Source organism: Melanerpes formicivorus, unplaced genomic scaffold (genome assembly GCF_026170545.1).
Source record: "Melanerpes formicivorus ecotype bairdi unplaced genomic scaffold, bMelFor1.0.p_v2 SCAF_2, whole genome shotgun sequence".
NCBI classification, from domain to species: domain Eukaryota; kingdom Metazoa; phylum Chordata; class Aves; order Piciformes; family Picidae; genus Melanerpes; species Melanerpes formicivorus.
The window spans coordinates 10,408,956-10,421,963 of NW_027142354.1; the positions used below are offsets into that span (position 1 = coordinate 10,408,956).

The 13,008-nt window shown below is 47.0% G+C and overlaps 1 protein-coding gene across 3 annotated transcripts in view; it reads left to right on the forward strand.

Moving 5' to 3' along the window:
* The first annotated feature begins 919 nt into the window (after positions 1-919).
* Positions 920-13,008, forward strand: part of ARFGEF3 (ARFGEF family member 3) — a 116,430-nt gene continuing 104,341 nt past the window's right edge. For all 3 annotated transcript variants that reach the window (XM_068150478.1, XM_068150487.1, XM_068150495.1), the window contains exons 1-2: positions 920-1,277; positions 2,449-2,497. In XM_068150478.1, coding sequence (XP_068006579.1) covers positions 1,193-1,277; positions 2,449-2,497 — 134 coding nt within the window. In that variant the 5' untranslated portion in view covers positions 920-1,192. The remainder of the gene's footprint in view (positions 1,278-2,448; positions 2,498-13,008) is intronic.

Genomic DNA, 13,008 nt, shown 5'->3' on the forward strand with positions numbered 1-13,008 from the left:
AAGGCAAGTATTATAGCCTAGAGAGAAGGCAGTGAAACAACTGAAGAAAGCACGAGTTTTGCCGGGTAGAAAGCAACTGGGGGATGAGGAGGAAGGTGTGAGCTATCAGAGTAGCTTTTCTTTCTCGGAGAGATGACTTGTTGGGGGACACAGGGATGTGCGTTCTTTCCAAGGCACAGGCGAATAGGTTGAGTCACGACGTCCTGCACCCGCCAGCTGAGGAGAAAGATCCTGCAGGGCTCGCAGACCTTTATTTGATCCCACTGAGTTCAGAGGATGACCACCACCGGCACGCGCAGCGGTGTGCAGGCCTGGCTCGCGGCGTCCCTCCGCGTGTGGCGCCACAGCCTGAGGGGCTGCCCTGCGGCACGGGTGCTGGAGAGGAGCGTGGGGCTGAGGAGTTAAGAACACAGCGCTCCAGGCTCCGGCCGCGCTCGGCAGGCCTAGAAGCAGACCCCGCCTCAGCCCCGCGAGGGCCAGAAACCATCTCTCAAGCCTAGCCTGGGCCACGCAGTCCGATCCTGCGAGTCCACCGGCTGGAACCGCTGAGCCTAAATCGCAGGCAGACACGAAACCCACCACTCCCTGGGTATAGGGGCAGGCGTGCAGTAGCTACCGGCGCCCTCGCCCGCCGGTCGCCATGGCAACCGGCCAGGCCGCAGCCCGCCCGCCGCCCGCCCGCGCCGCGTTCCTCCCGCGGGGGCGGGCGCTGCCGCAGGGGCCAGGTCCGGAGGCGCCGTCCCCCGTTCCGCTCCCTGGGCCCTCCACGGCCGGCGGCAATCGCCACCGCATCGTCCGCGGCACCGAGAAAGAGACTCTGCGCGCTCCTGGGGGGGTGGCAGGCCGGCAGCCGCTTAGCTGTGCCCGCGGCAGACAGGATCAAGCCCGGCCCCAGCCCGGCTGCGCCACTGGAGCCTGCCCGTGGTGGGAGAGGAGGAGGAGGAGGAGGAGGAGGAGGGACTTCGGCAGCGGCAACAACTGACGTGTCCCCGCCATGGAGCTCGGCGTGATTCATCAGCGGCGGCGGGGCGATAGCGGTGTGCCGCGCACCGTCCCCGCTTAGGCACGGCCGCAGCGGGGGCAGCCCCGGCACCGCACTGCCAGACGCACCACCCTCCTCTTCCTCTTCTTCCTCCTCCTCGCCGTCCGGTCCTCTCCCCCGTGGCTTCGCGAGGATCCCAGAGGAGGCAAGATGGAAGAAATCCTGCGAAAGCTGCAGAAGGAGGCGTCGGGGAGCAAGCATAAGGCTATCAAGGAGAGCTGCACCTGGGCCATCGGTAAGGGGCGCAGGCAGCGGCCCCGGACTGACCTCGCCGCGGCCGGGCTGCCCGCAGGGGCGCGGAGCGGAGCACGGTCCGGCCCTGCCCGTAGCGGTGCGGCAACCTCCGATGGGAAGGTTTTATAACGGCGGGGGCAGGGAGACCTCAACAAACTTGCTCCGCGCTGGCCGCGGAGCCTCCGGCGGGTGGGGAGGGACCGGAGCGCCTCAGGCTGTTCAAAATGCCCGGGAGCTCCACGCTGCTGGAAGAGGCTGTGGCACCTGCTGGCGGTCCCGGAGAGCGTCCGTGTCTGTCGCCACCCCCACCTCCTAGATCTGCTCCGTGGGTCTTACGAGGCGAATACGGTTATCAGTAGCTATCAGTTTCTGTGTATGTTGAGGGAGGGGTGTAATCTCTTTAAAAGTTCCCACCTCCTTCTCTTCCTCAATCATCGTAAACCCCCCTCCAGTACCGTTTCCATTGCTGGCTTATGTTTGCACACCTATTTTAGAGGCTGGATTTTTTTTTTTCTGGCTGCATTCCATGTGCTCTTTCATTTTTATTGTATAATGGAAATAACGAGCAATAAAATAATCTAATAAAAATGTATTATATCAAGGGAATATGAGCTTAGATACATTTCAGCATCCACCCGTTTTCAGAGATTGGCTGTGACTCGAAGTACTTTTGATGCTAACTATAGACGCCACTAGTCAGTCAGACCCTTAACCTGCATCTGCTAGCATTACTGTGATGCCTAAATGGCTTTAAACTTTTATTTTCCATTCATACATAGTTACAGCAATTTGTGATAGTTCATACCTGTTGCTGTCTTATTACTGGCCTTTCAGCTTAAGTTCCATGGGTTGCTTTATTAATGGCATGTTGTCTTTGTATAGCAGCCATAGTGATATAATTTATACTGTCCCAGTTTTAATATATGTGGTGCTGAAGTGCTGATACATAGATGGGAGTTCACTGAGGAAAGATGGTACTTGATGCCTTCTCATTGGGCACCCCAGATTCATACAAAGGATTGGTTACTTGGGGCAGCAGTGATTGTTGTTCTGTCAGCCAGAGCAGGTATAAGCTTTAGGATCATTGGCTCAGAGATTATAGCTGGATGCATTACTATGATTGAAGTAAAAAGTTACTTTTAAAAGCTCTATTATTTCCTTTGGATATACAGAAACCTTGGATTCTCCAGATGCTGCCAAGATACCTCCGTATAAGCTAAGGTAAGAATATTTAATGTTGCATCCTGTGGAACTGTACAATTGAGGTAAAAAATTGAATTAAAAGTGAGATAGGCAGAGAAATTTGAATTAAAAGTGAGATAGACAGAGAAGGTAACTCAATCTATGTGATTCCTTTAGTTTGCAGATATATATATCTAGTCTGGTAGTAGTGAATAATTTGCTGATGAGCCCTTGGCCTCTAGCCATGAATGAAATGTAAGGAAATGTGTTAAAATGGGCATGAGTATGTATAATGGTGACACTTTGTTGGAAAGGAGGGCTGTCTTATGGTCTAAAGAATTTTCCTTCTAAATTACAGCATTCAGTATAAATTAGGGTGCTTCTCATTCTTCTCAGTGTATGTATTTTCTTTTGAATCTTGATCAATATTTGTGTACTGAAAATAAATATTGTAGAAACTGAAAGGTTATATTATCATATAGCTGGGACACTGGGTAGGAAGTAAAATAGTAGTTTCTATGTCAACTTCTTCCTTTAGCCTGCTGGATTATTTTGAGTAAGCCTTTTCCCTTCCTTCTGCTTCCATTTATTAATTACCTAGAAAGGTTGGAGCAGATGATCCCTTCTAACCTGGCATTCTATGAGTTTCACACCTATAAAATGGGGGAGGGGGCACTGCCCTCATTTGTAAAGCTACTTAAGATCTCATTTTGGAAATGTTGATTACTATGGGGAAAGTAAATAGGCAAAACTATTCACTGTCCCCTCTGACAGAAACATTAGGAAGGATCAAAATAAACTGCTAAGTGCACTGTTCAGAATAGGAGGACACTTTCACACAGCATATGGTTAAGATAAGGCTGGCCTTATTAGAGAATGCAGTGGATGCTTGAAGTTTTTATGGGTTCAAAAACCACCTCAGCAAATCCATGAAAGAAACTGAAATCTATCATATGCAAAGGTACCCTTTCTTGTTCAGAAAGGGTATTACGTAGTCAGAGATGGTTGAGTTCATAAGAGTCTGTAGGAGTATTGCTGTAAACTTGGCCTGTCCTGTAGTTTTCCTAGGTAGCTGGCATTGGCATCTGGTAGAAGTGACACTTTTTTTAGAATAATGGAATAAGAGAATAATAAACCAGGTTGGAAGAGACCTTCAAGATCATCGTGTCCAACCCATCAACCAATCCAACCCACCTAAACAACTAAACCATGGCACCAAGCACCCCATCAAGTTTCCTCCTGAACACCTCCAATGATGGTGACTCCACCACCTCCCCGGGCAGCCCATTCCAATGGGCAGTCACTCTCTCTGTATAGAACTTCTTCCTAACATCCAAGCTAAACCTCCCCTGCCGCAGCCTGAGACTGTGTCCTCTTGTTCTGGTACAGGCTGCCTGGGAGAAGAGACCAACAGCCGCCTGTCTACAACCTCCCTTCAGGTAGCTGTAGACAGCAATAAGGTCACCCCTGAGTCTCCTCTTCTCCAGGCTAAGCAGCCCCAGCTCCCTCAGTCTCTCCTCATAGGGCTTGTGTTCCAAACTCCTCACCAAATTCGTTGCCCTTCTCTGGACTCGTTCCAGCAAGTCAACATCCTTCCTAAACTGAGGGGCCCAGAACTGGACACAATACTTGAGGTGTGGCCTAAGCAGTGCAGTGTACAGGGGGAGAATGACCTCCCTGCTCCTGCTGGCCATACTGTTCTTGATGCAGGCCAGGATGCCATTGGCCCTCTTGGCTGCCTGGCCACACTGCAGGCTCATGTTCAGCCTACCATTGACCAGTACCCCCAGGTCCCTCTCTGCCTGGCTTCTCTCCAGCCACTCTGACCCCAGCCTGTAGCACTGCATGGGGTTGTTGTGGCCAATGTGCAGAACCCGGCACTTGGATGTGTTAAATCTCATGCCTTTGGATTGTGCCCATCTGTCCAGCCTGTTGAGGTCCCTCTGCAGAGCCTCTCTACCCTCCAGCAGATCAACTCCTGCCCCCAGCTTGGTGTCGTCCGCAAATTTACTGATGATGGACTCAATGCCCTCATCCAGATCATCAATGAAGATGTTAAAGAGCACAGGGCCCAGCACTGATCCTTGGGGCACACCACTAGTGACTCGCCACCAGCTGGATGTGGCACCATTCACCACCACTCTCTGGGCTCGGCCCTCCAGCCAGTTGCTAACCCATCGCAGTGTGCTCCCGTCCAAGCCATGGGCTGACAGCTTGGCCAGGAGTTTGCCATGGGGGACGTTGTCAAAGGCCTTGCTGAGGTCCAGGTAGACCACATCCACAGGCTTCCCCACATCCACCAGGCGGGTCACCTGATCATAGAAGGAGATCAGGTTGGTCAGGCAGGACCTGCCCTTCCTAAATCCATGCTGGCTGAGCCTGATCCCTTGGCCATCCTGTAAGTGCTGTGTGATTGCACTCAGGATGACCTGTTCCATAATCTTGCCTGGCACTGAGGTCAGGCTGACAGGCCTATAATTCCCTGTGCCTGTGGATGGGCACAACGTTGGTCTTCTGGGACCTCTCCAGTGAGCCAGGACTGATGAAAAATGATGGAGAGTGGCTTAGCCAGCTCATCTACCAGCTCTCTCAGCACCCTAGGATGGATCCCATCTGGTCCCATGGACCTGTGGGGATCCAAGCGGCTGAGGAGAGCTCCAACTACCTGCTCATGGAACACTGGGAAATTATGCAGCTCCCTGGCTGCTTCTGCCAGCTCTGCAGGCCAGCTGTCAGGAAGACGTTCTGTCCTGCTAGTAAAAATTGAGGCAAAGAAGGTGTTAAGTACCTCTGCCTTTTCCTCATCCTTTGATACAACATTTCCCTCCGTGTCCACCAAGGAGTGGAGGTTGTCCTTCCCCTTCCTCTTACTATTAATGTATTTATAGAAGGACTTTTTGTTGTCCTTCACAGTAGAGGCCAGTTTAAGCTCCAAGTGTGCTTTTGCCTCCCTAATTGTCTTCCTACATGATCTAGCAACATCCTTAAACATTCCATGGGTTGCCTCCCCTCTCTTCCAAAGGTGATACACCCTCTTTTTTTCCCTTAGCTCTATTAAAAGTTCATGAACCATCCAGGCTGGCCGTCTGCCCCGGCGGCTCATCTTCCGGCACACTGGCACAGCCTGTCCCTGTGCCTTCAAGAGTTCTTCCTTGAAGCAGGTCCAGCTCTCCTAGACGCTTTTATTTTTAAGGGCTTTATCCCAAGGAACCCTCTGAGTTAGTTCCTTGAGTAACCTGAAGTCTGCCCTCCAGAAGTCCAGAGTGGAGGTCCTCTTGCTGCCCCTCTTAGCTTGACCAAATACCGAAAATTCAATTATCTCGTGGTCACTGGACCCCAAACACCTTCCAACCACCACATCGCCCACCAGTCCTTCCCTATTGGTGAAGAGGAGGTCAAGCATAGCCTTGCCCCTGATAGGCTCTCGCAGCACCTGGGATAAGAAGCTGTCCTCCATGCACTCTAAGAACCTCCTAGACTGTCTCCTCTCTGCTGTGTTGAGATCCCAGCAGATGTCAGGCCGGTTGAAGTCACCCATGAGAACAAGGTCAGGCGATCCTGAGATGGCCCTAAGCTGCCTATAGAATGACTCATCAACATCTTCCTCCTGGTTGGGTGGTCTATAACAGACTCCAACCAGGGTGTCTGCCCTGCCGGTCTTCCCTCTAATTCTCACCCACAGGCACTCAACCCGATCGTCCCTGATCTCCAGCTCAATGGCATCTAGTGCCTCCCTGACGTACAGGGAGGCACCCCTTCCCTCCACCCCTTCTTCCTTGCCTGTCTCTCCTGAAGAGCTTGTAGCCGTCAATTGCAGTGCTCCAGTCATGTGAGTCATCCCACCACAATGTTAGTATTTTTATCACTATCATTTCTCCCTACTGCTCCTTTCAGATATGCTTGGTGCAGTTTTGTGCAAGTTATTCCAGAGCATCCATCAAATAAGGCTGGAATTACAGTATTTCTTTTGCTGCTCTAAAATCCTGTCAGCCACAGTCCCCAGGGGGCCTCAGTCAATGGTGAATGGATGTAGCACAGGTCTGACATGACCTGTGCCAGGTGCATGTATTTCCAACACAGTTGAGCAGCTGAGAACATCTGGATGAGTGATTCCCCATAGCTCCATTAGATTATGCTTACTTGGCATTGTGGTTGGAGAATACTGGGCTCTTTTTAAGTAAAGCTAATACCTCCACAAGTGTAGCTATGCTGAAGTAAGCTCTTAATGTTGGGCTTGTCAGTAACAATGCACTCAACATTACAGAATGTTCTACAAAATGGAAGGTGCACTATAGAACTTGAATAAAAGTTTTGTATGTCAGGTCCTTGGTATGGTTCTGACACTCAGATAGCATTGGGGATGCTGCTGTCAGCAGTACTCCAAGTTTATTCTTCAGTCTCTACTAACAAGCTGCTGTCATATTCCAGATCAGCACACTGGGCCACTGGTTTGCCTCCATGATATGCAAATTAGATAAAAGTTATTTTTCACTAGGTGTTTGTTAAAGAACAGCACTGTGATGGCTTGGTTCCTAACACTGTAAAAGAACAGCCTTAACAATAGAGCAATGGCAATGAGCAGAAGCACAGCCAAGACAGGTACAGGCTGAGACCATCCTGATCACGCCCTTTGCCTGCTTTCATCTTTATCAGGTGCAGTTTATATCATCTCCTGTAACATAGATCAGCCCTTGCTTTCTGGTCCACTTTGTATCTGCCATTCACCCTTTCTGTTACAGTGTTTGTGAGTGGAGTAGCAGAGCCTGGGGATATGTTTTGGAATGTTCCATGATACTAGAGTTTGAATGAAGACATACATAATCCTTCCACCAAGTAACCCTAGTCAACCACTCAGGTCTGGGATCCATAGTGGCAACATACTGGAAGTGTTAAAGGCAGCCTGGCAAATAGCTCAGGAGAAAAGGACCTGTTTGTTGAGGTCTCTTCCAAGAGCAGCAGCTTGAAGAGCTGAAGGGAGGATATTCCAGCTAGTTTAGTGGGAAAGTTTGGTGTGTCCTCAGAATATGCTGGATACAAGGAAAGGATATCAGCTTTTCTCTATGTTATGTTTGGGGAAGTTCATGATATAGGATACGTCTCTACTGCCTAAGAATGAGCTGCCATGTCCAGTTGAGATAGATCCTGGCTCAGTTTCACAAACAGGAGATCTACTTAGTACCCAAATCAGTGTTGTTTCTCAACGTAGCAGCATCTGGCTTCCACCAGGAAGTTGTGCTGGTGTTGGTGCTATTTAACAGGTGGGCTATGCCCTTACTTAAGTTTTTTTTGTTCTGAATGAGGTCTGCTCATGACAATGTGTAAACTGTATATGCCCCCCTTTTTTTTTTACTTATTATAAGATCAAAGGCCATTTGCTGCTTTTGACACCACGGTTCTGGATGAGTAAAGGTTCTTCATAATATTTTCTCTTAAGATGGTGATCTTAGTGTGAGACTGAGGAAGACAAGATACCTCTTTGCATGTCCTCATACTCTGACTAGTGGAGTTCAAAGGGGATTTTTTATGTGTGTTAAATCAGCTACATACTTATCTCCACATTGCTGTTGGAATAGGTTAGTTCTGTGTTCTGGCTTGCTCCTGAGCTGTCCATAATTTCCTCTCTTGTGTTGTGCCTCTGTTACTGAGCAACAGACAGGCCGTATTATCATTCCCTGAAGTCTGCACCATTAGTCAGAGGGTTCAGCTGTAGCATTTCTATGGGAGCCATTTCCAGCACCTCTGGTAGCAGTTTAGATAGCACATACATGCTATGTTTGGGAACAGCTGGGGTACTTTTGCCCCAGGGGAGCACAATGACTGGACCTTCAGCCTGGAATGTCATTCTTTAATTAGTTTGCTAGAGATCTGTTGGATATATCTTCAGGGAGCTAAATGAGACCATTTTACTTTTCAGCTTCCTTTAATGTTAATTTGACTCATTAATCCAAATCCCAGTTAAAGACCTTCCACATTAATTCTAGTGAGGGGCATTATTTAAATGTCCCACTTTGTAAAGAGATACAAATCCACAGAAAATATGGAGTTTCCCACAGAGTCCTGCCAACTCTGCCTTGAGATTGGAGTTTGTGTGCTTTCACAGTACTTTAACTTAAGATCAATGTATTAAGCAAGAGTGTGAAATAGTAGAGAAAATTCAAGTGGACCGGGATGGAAATGAACTTTTGTCATGTCAAGGCTTCACCATAGAGGTCCTCTGATCTTGAGAAGGGAATAGTCACATAACCCACTGGTAACTGGTCTGCTGTTACCTGCCTAATAGGATGATGCTTGCCTCTGGTGAGTAGGTATTGGGAAGATTCAATACATACTAAGTGCTTAAGGAGGTTGGATGTTTGACTTATAAATATTGAATTAGAGAAAAGGAATAGATGTGCTGGTGCTTTAATTGGTGAACGGATCACACGGAAAATAGCATGAGAGGCCTTAATGTTGTCTGCCAGCAAACAGTTTGTTGGCTGCTAAGTTGGGCTGCATTCACTTTGGTATTTTCAAGATGACAAATTCTGCTCTAAGGCCAACAGCCTATACCGAACAAGTCTCACTCTTTGTGGCTAGTTTCTCCATTGTGATTTTAGAGGCTGAACAGTAAATGAACAGGCACAACAAAACAAGCTTCAAGAAAGAACATTGGATCAGAGTGGTTTAATACTCATGAGGGTTATCTACATACCAGAGAGTAAACCAAGAGGCTATAGACAGTGCTTGCTAGTCACAGACTGCTTTGCAAAAGCTTGAGTTTACCAGAGTTTCTAGGAATGCTTTATGTGCTTGAGTTGTGCTTTATAGGCTATCTTGAACTTAGTGGCTGTATGTCAGCATGGAGCAGGTGCTTCAAAGAGGAGATTGCTCAGGACTTCTATAGAGAGCTGTGGCTTGGTGTGTAGTTTAGCTGTTATGTTTTGATGTTGCTGTCCTCACTGGAACCTGGAATCTTATAAACAGAATTTCTTAATGCATCCTTGCCATTCTTCATTTAGTTGGTGGTTTTTGTTGTTGTTTGTTTGTTTGTTTGGGTTTTTTACTATAATTTTTGGTTTGGGTTTGTGGGTTTTTTGTTTTGGGGTTTTTTTTTATATTAGCCTAGAGAGATTTTTTTCATACATCTAAGATATCTTCTGTAATTCCCAGGTTCTGTCATTAGTGCTGATCAGAACAATGGCAAAGTACAGTTTTGCCCTTTTGTGAGTATAGCAGAAGGATCACTGCCAAGCTTGAGTTTGGGCTGTTCCGTGGAGCTTGTGTGGCTGTTGCCTTTTTACTCCCAGAAAAATGTGGATGAGTGCAAAGGAAGATGCACAGGAAAGACTCAATACTATAAATTGCTGTTCATCCTAGTTTGAGGTTTCCCTTGTGGATTTTAAAGTACTCACCATGAGACATGTTGATGAGTGAAGTGTTCTGGCAACTGGTAGCAACTGATGTAATTTGTATCCCCTCAAAGGAGACCCAGAAAGGTTTTCCAAATGCTTACTTATCTCTTCAGCATATCTATATGCTGCATGTTTCTATAATTAACAATTGTAGAAAGCAATTGAAATCAAATGGAGATACAAGCTCAAGCCTTCAGGGCACTAGTTCTGGGTACCAATAGGAGACATGCAGATCCTGGCTTTCAGAGGTGCTGAGCATTTCTAAGTCCTATTTGTGTTGGAAGCAGATTCTGTGTTTCTTACTGAAAAGGTTTGCATCCCTCTGGTATGTCACATGGTCCTTTCAAAACCATTCTGTATTTCTGGAGGTTACAGCTAGAAAGTCAGAAATCAGTGGTGAACAGGGTCCTGTGTAATAACCAGCGTATGCCTGGTTCTGTCCCTCCTGTTTGTGTCCCCATTCTGTTCATCGTGGTGATAGTTTCTGAGGGCAATTTGTGAACTTCAGGAAGCCAGTGCAATGAAGAGCAATCAGCAACAGAGGTAAGCCTTAAATTTGGCTGAGTTGTGAGATGCCTGTCCTCCTTGCATTTTTTTTTTCTAATAAAGTCATAGGATTTTGGGGATGAATTTGGCAGTTCTGTCATTTACTTTTGCATCTCTAGTTTTGCATCTGCTGTAGTTCTTGAGAAGCAGTTGCATCTTCCAAACTTAGACAAAATATGCCCACTCATTTTAGCTTACATGTGCTCAACAAATAATTAAAACAGTAAGTGTAGTGTGATCATCATCATCAAATATCCAGTGTCATAGAGACTTCCAATCCACTCAACTTTGCAGATAACTCATCCACGTGAATCCTGAGGCTTGGGATGCATTTTGGCTTCTCCATTTTGAAGAAATATCAGTGATCTCATGATTTTATTCTTCTCCCATCTATTTATTTTGTTCATTTCTGTTAGGTTTTTTCAACTGGGAGAGTGGATAAGGAAACTGATATATATACAGCAGATCCCTGGAGCAGAAGGGAACAAGAAGGGAGGAGTGACTCTGCCTTTTACTTTGTTGTTGGGTTTTGTTTTTAGGATACCTTTATTTTACTCTTTCTCACTTTTAAAACACTTTCTGCTCCTGCTGGCCCATCCACTTGGCATCAAACGCTCCTGTGTTTTCCTTATGAATGTGAATGCTGGATGCATGACTCAAACTATCCAACCCTCACACAGTCACTATCAGACATCCAGCAAGTGGATGTCAAGAGGACACAGTCTCAGGCTGCACCAGGGGAGGTTTAGGTTGGATGTTAGGAAGAAGTTCTATACAGAGAGTGATTGCCCATTGGAATGGGCTGCCCAAGGAGGTGGTGGAGTCACCATCACTGGAGGGGTTCAGGAGGAGACTTGATGGGGTGCTTGGTGCCATGGTTTAGTTGTTTAGGTGGGTTGGATTGGTTGATGGGTTGGACGTGATGATCTTGGAGGTCTCTTCCAACCTGGTTTATTCTATGTAACATTCTATGATGAGTTCCTTAGGAGGCACCTGCTCAAGAGGAGATTCTAGTGGCAGTGTGTTGGCAGTTTAGAAGCTGGATCCAGGCTTCTGGGGGCATTTATGTATCCCACTTGGTGTTTCAAATGGTGTCTGTGATCTTCATTTAAAATGTTGGCACTCCTAGTTCTAACCTTGAGGGATGGATGAAGGGAGGAGATCAGTGTTGAGTGTGGCCCTGTCTGATACAGTATTTGGATCAAGCTGCATGTTTAATGGGTATGTAACTCGCCCTATTTCTTGTCTGATGGGCAAGTATTTTTATCTCAGCCGAGCACTGCATCTGTTTTGGGACCTCAAAAGACTGCAGTGTTGGAGAGGAAAGGGGGTGTGTAGGGACAATTTCCATCAATCATGTCTTAACTTTTGCTGTCAAGACAAGATTCCAAAAATGTTGAAAGGCCATGAGATCTATAAGTCCCTAAAAACCTGTCAGCTGGGGTTATGGCTCTAGAAGGTGTCAAAAAAGGTTTGGTATTGGCACGGGAAAAGGTGGACAGTTGTGGTGGTTTGGCCCTGGCCTGGAGGCCAAATGCCCACCAAAGCCACTCTATCACTCCCCCTCTTAAGTGAACAGGGGAAGAAGGGGGAAAAAATATAACAGAAGCCAGGAATAGGATAGGAGGAATTTTAATAACACTAATAAGCAAACAGTGATAGACTGTGCAGAAGCAGAAAGCAGAGAGAGAGGTGTTGGTCTCTACTTCCCATCAGCAGGACCATGGTCGGTCTCGGGAAGCAGGGCTCTCTAAGCTTGGTGGTTCCTTAGGAGGATAAACGCCATGGACGAATGCCCCCACTTCCTTCTTTCACTTCATTCTTATACCTGAGCTGACATCATATGGCATGCAATACCTCTTTGGCCAGTCTGAGTCAGCTGGCTCAGCCATGTCCCCTCCCAGGATTTTGCCCACCCCTCAGTGTACTCTTGGGGCAGGTAAATGGTGAAAGGACACAGCCTGGATACTTATTCAACGATAGCCAAAACACTGCTGTGTTATCAATGACTGCTGCAAAAAACACAGCCCTAGAAAGATGCTGTGAGGAGAATTAACTCCAGCTCAGTCCAGCCCAATACAACAGTTTACAAAATACTATTTCTGTTGCTCTTTTTGTGGGTTTGTGGTTTGGTGGGTTTTTTTTTGGTTGTTGGCTTTTGGCTGGCGGGGTTTTTTGTTTATTTGGTTGGTCTGTTGTTTGGTGTGTGTTTGTTTGTCTGTCTGCTTGTTTTTAAACAGGAAAAAGGGCAGTTTTTCTGAGACTAACCTTCTGCCCTACCTAGTAGAGGACCTTAATACTCAGCACTGCTTTGGGTTTTTGTTCCTTTTATGGATTCTTTAGAAATTCATTCTAGATTTGTGACAGAAGCCTACAGTGTAGTGGTTTTAGGTGAGATAGAGTTGATTATTTTTGTAGGAGCTGGTAGGGTTGGAATACAGAGCAGCTAGGTTAGCTTCCAACATTTGATTGCTGTGGGAAGTATGTAATTAATTAGAATAGAATAAACCAGGTTGGAAGAGACCTTCAAGATCATCGTGTCCAACCTATCATCCAACACCACCTAATCAACTAAACTATGCAACCAAGCACCCTGTCAAGTCTCCTCCTGAA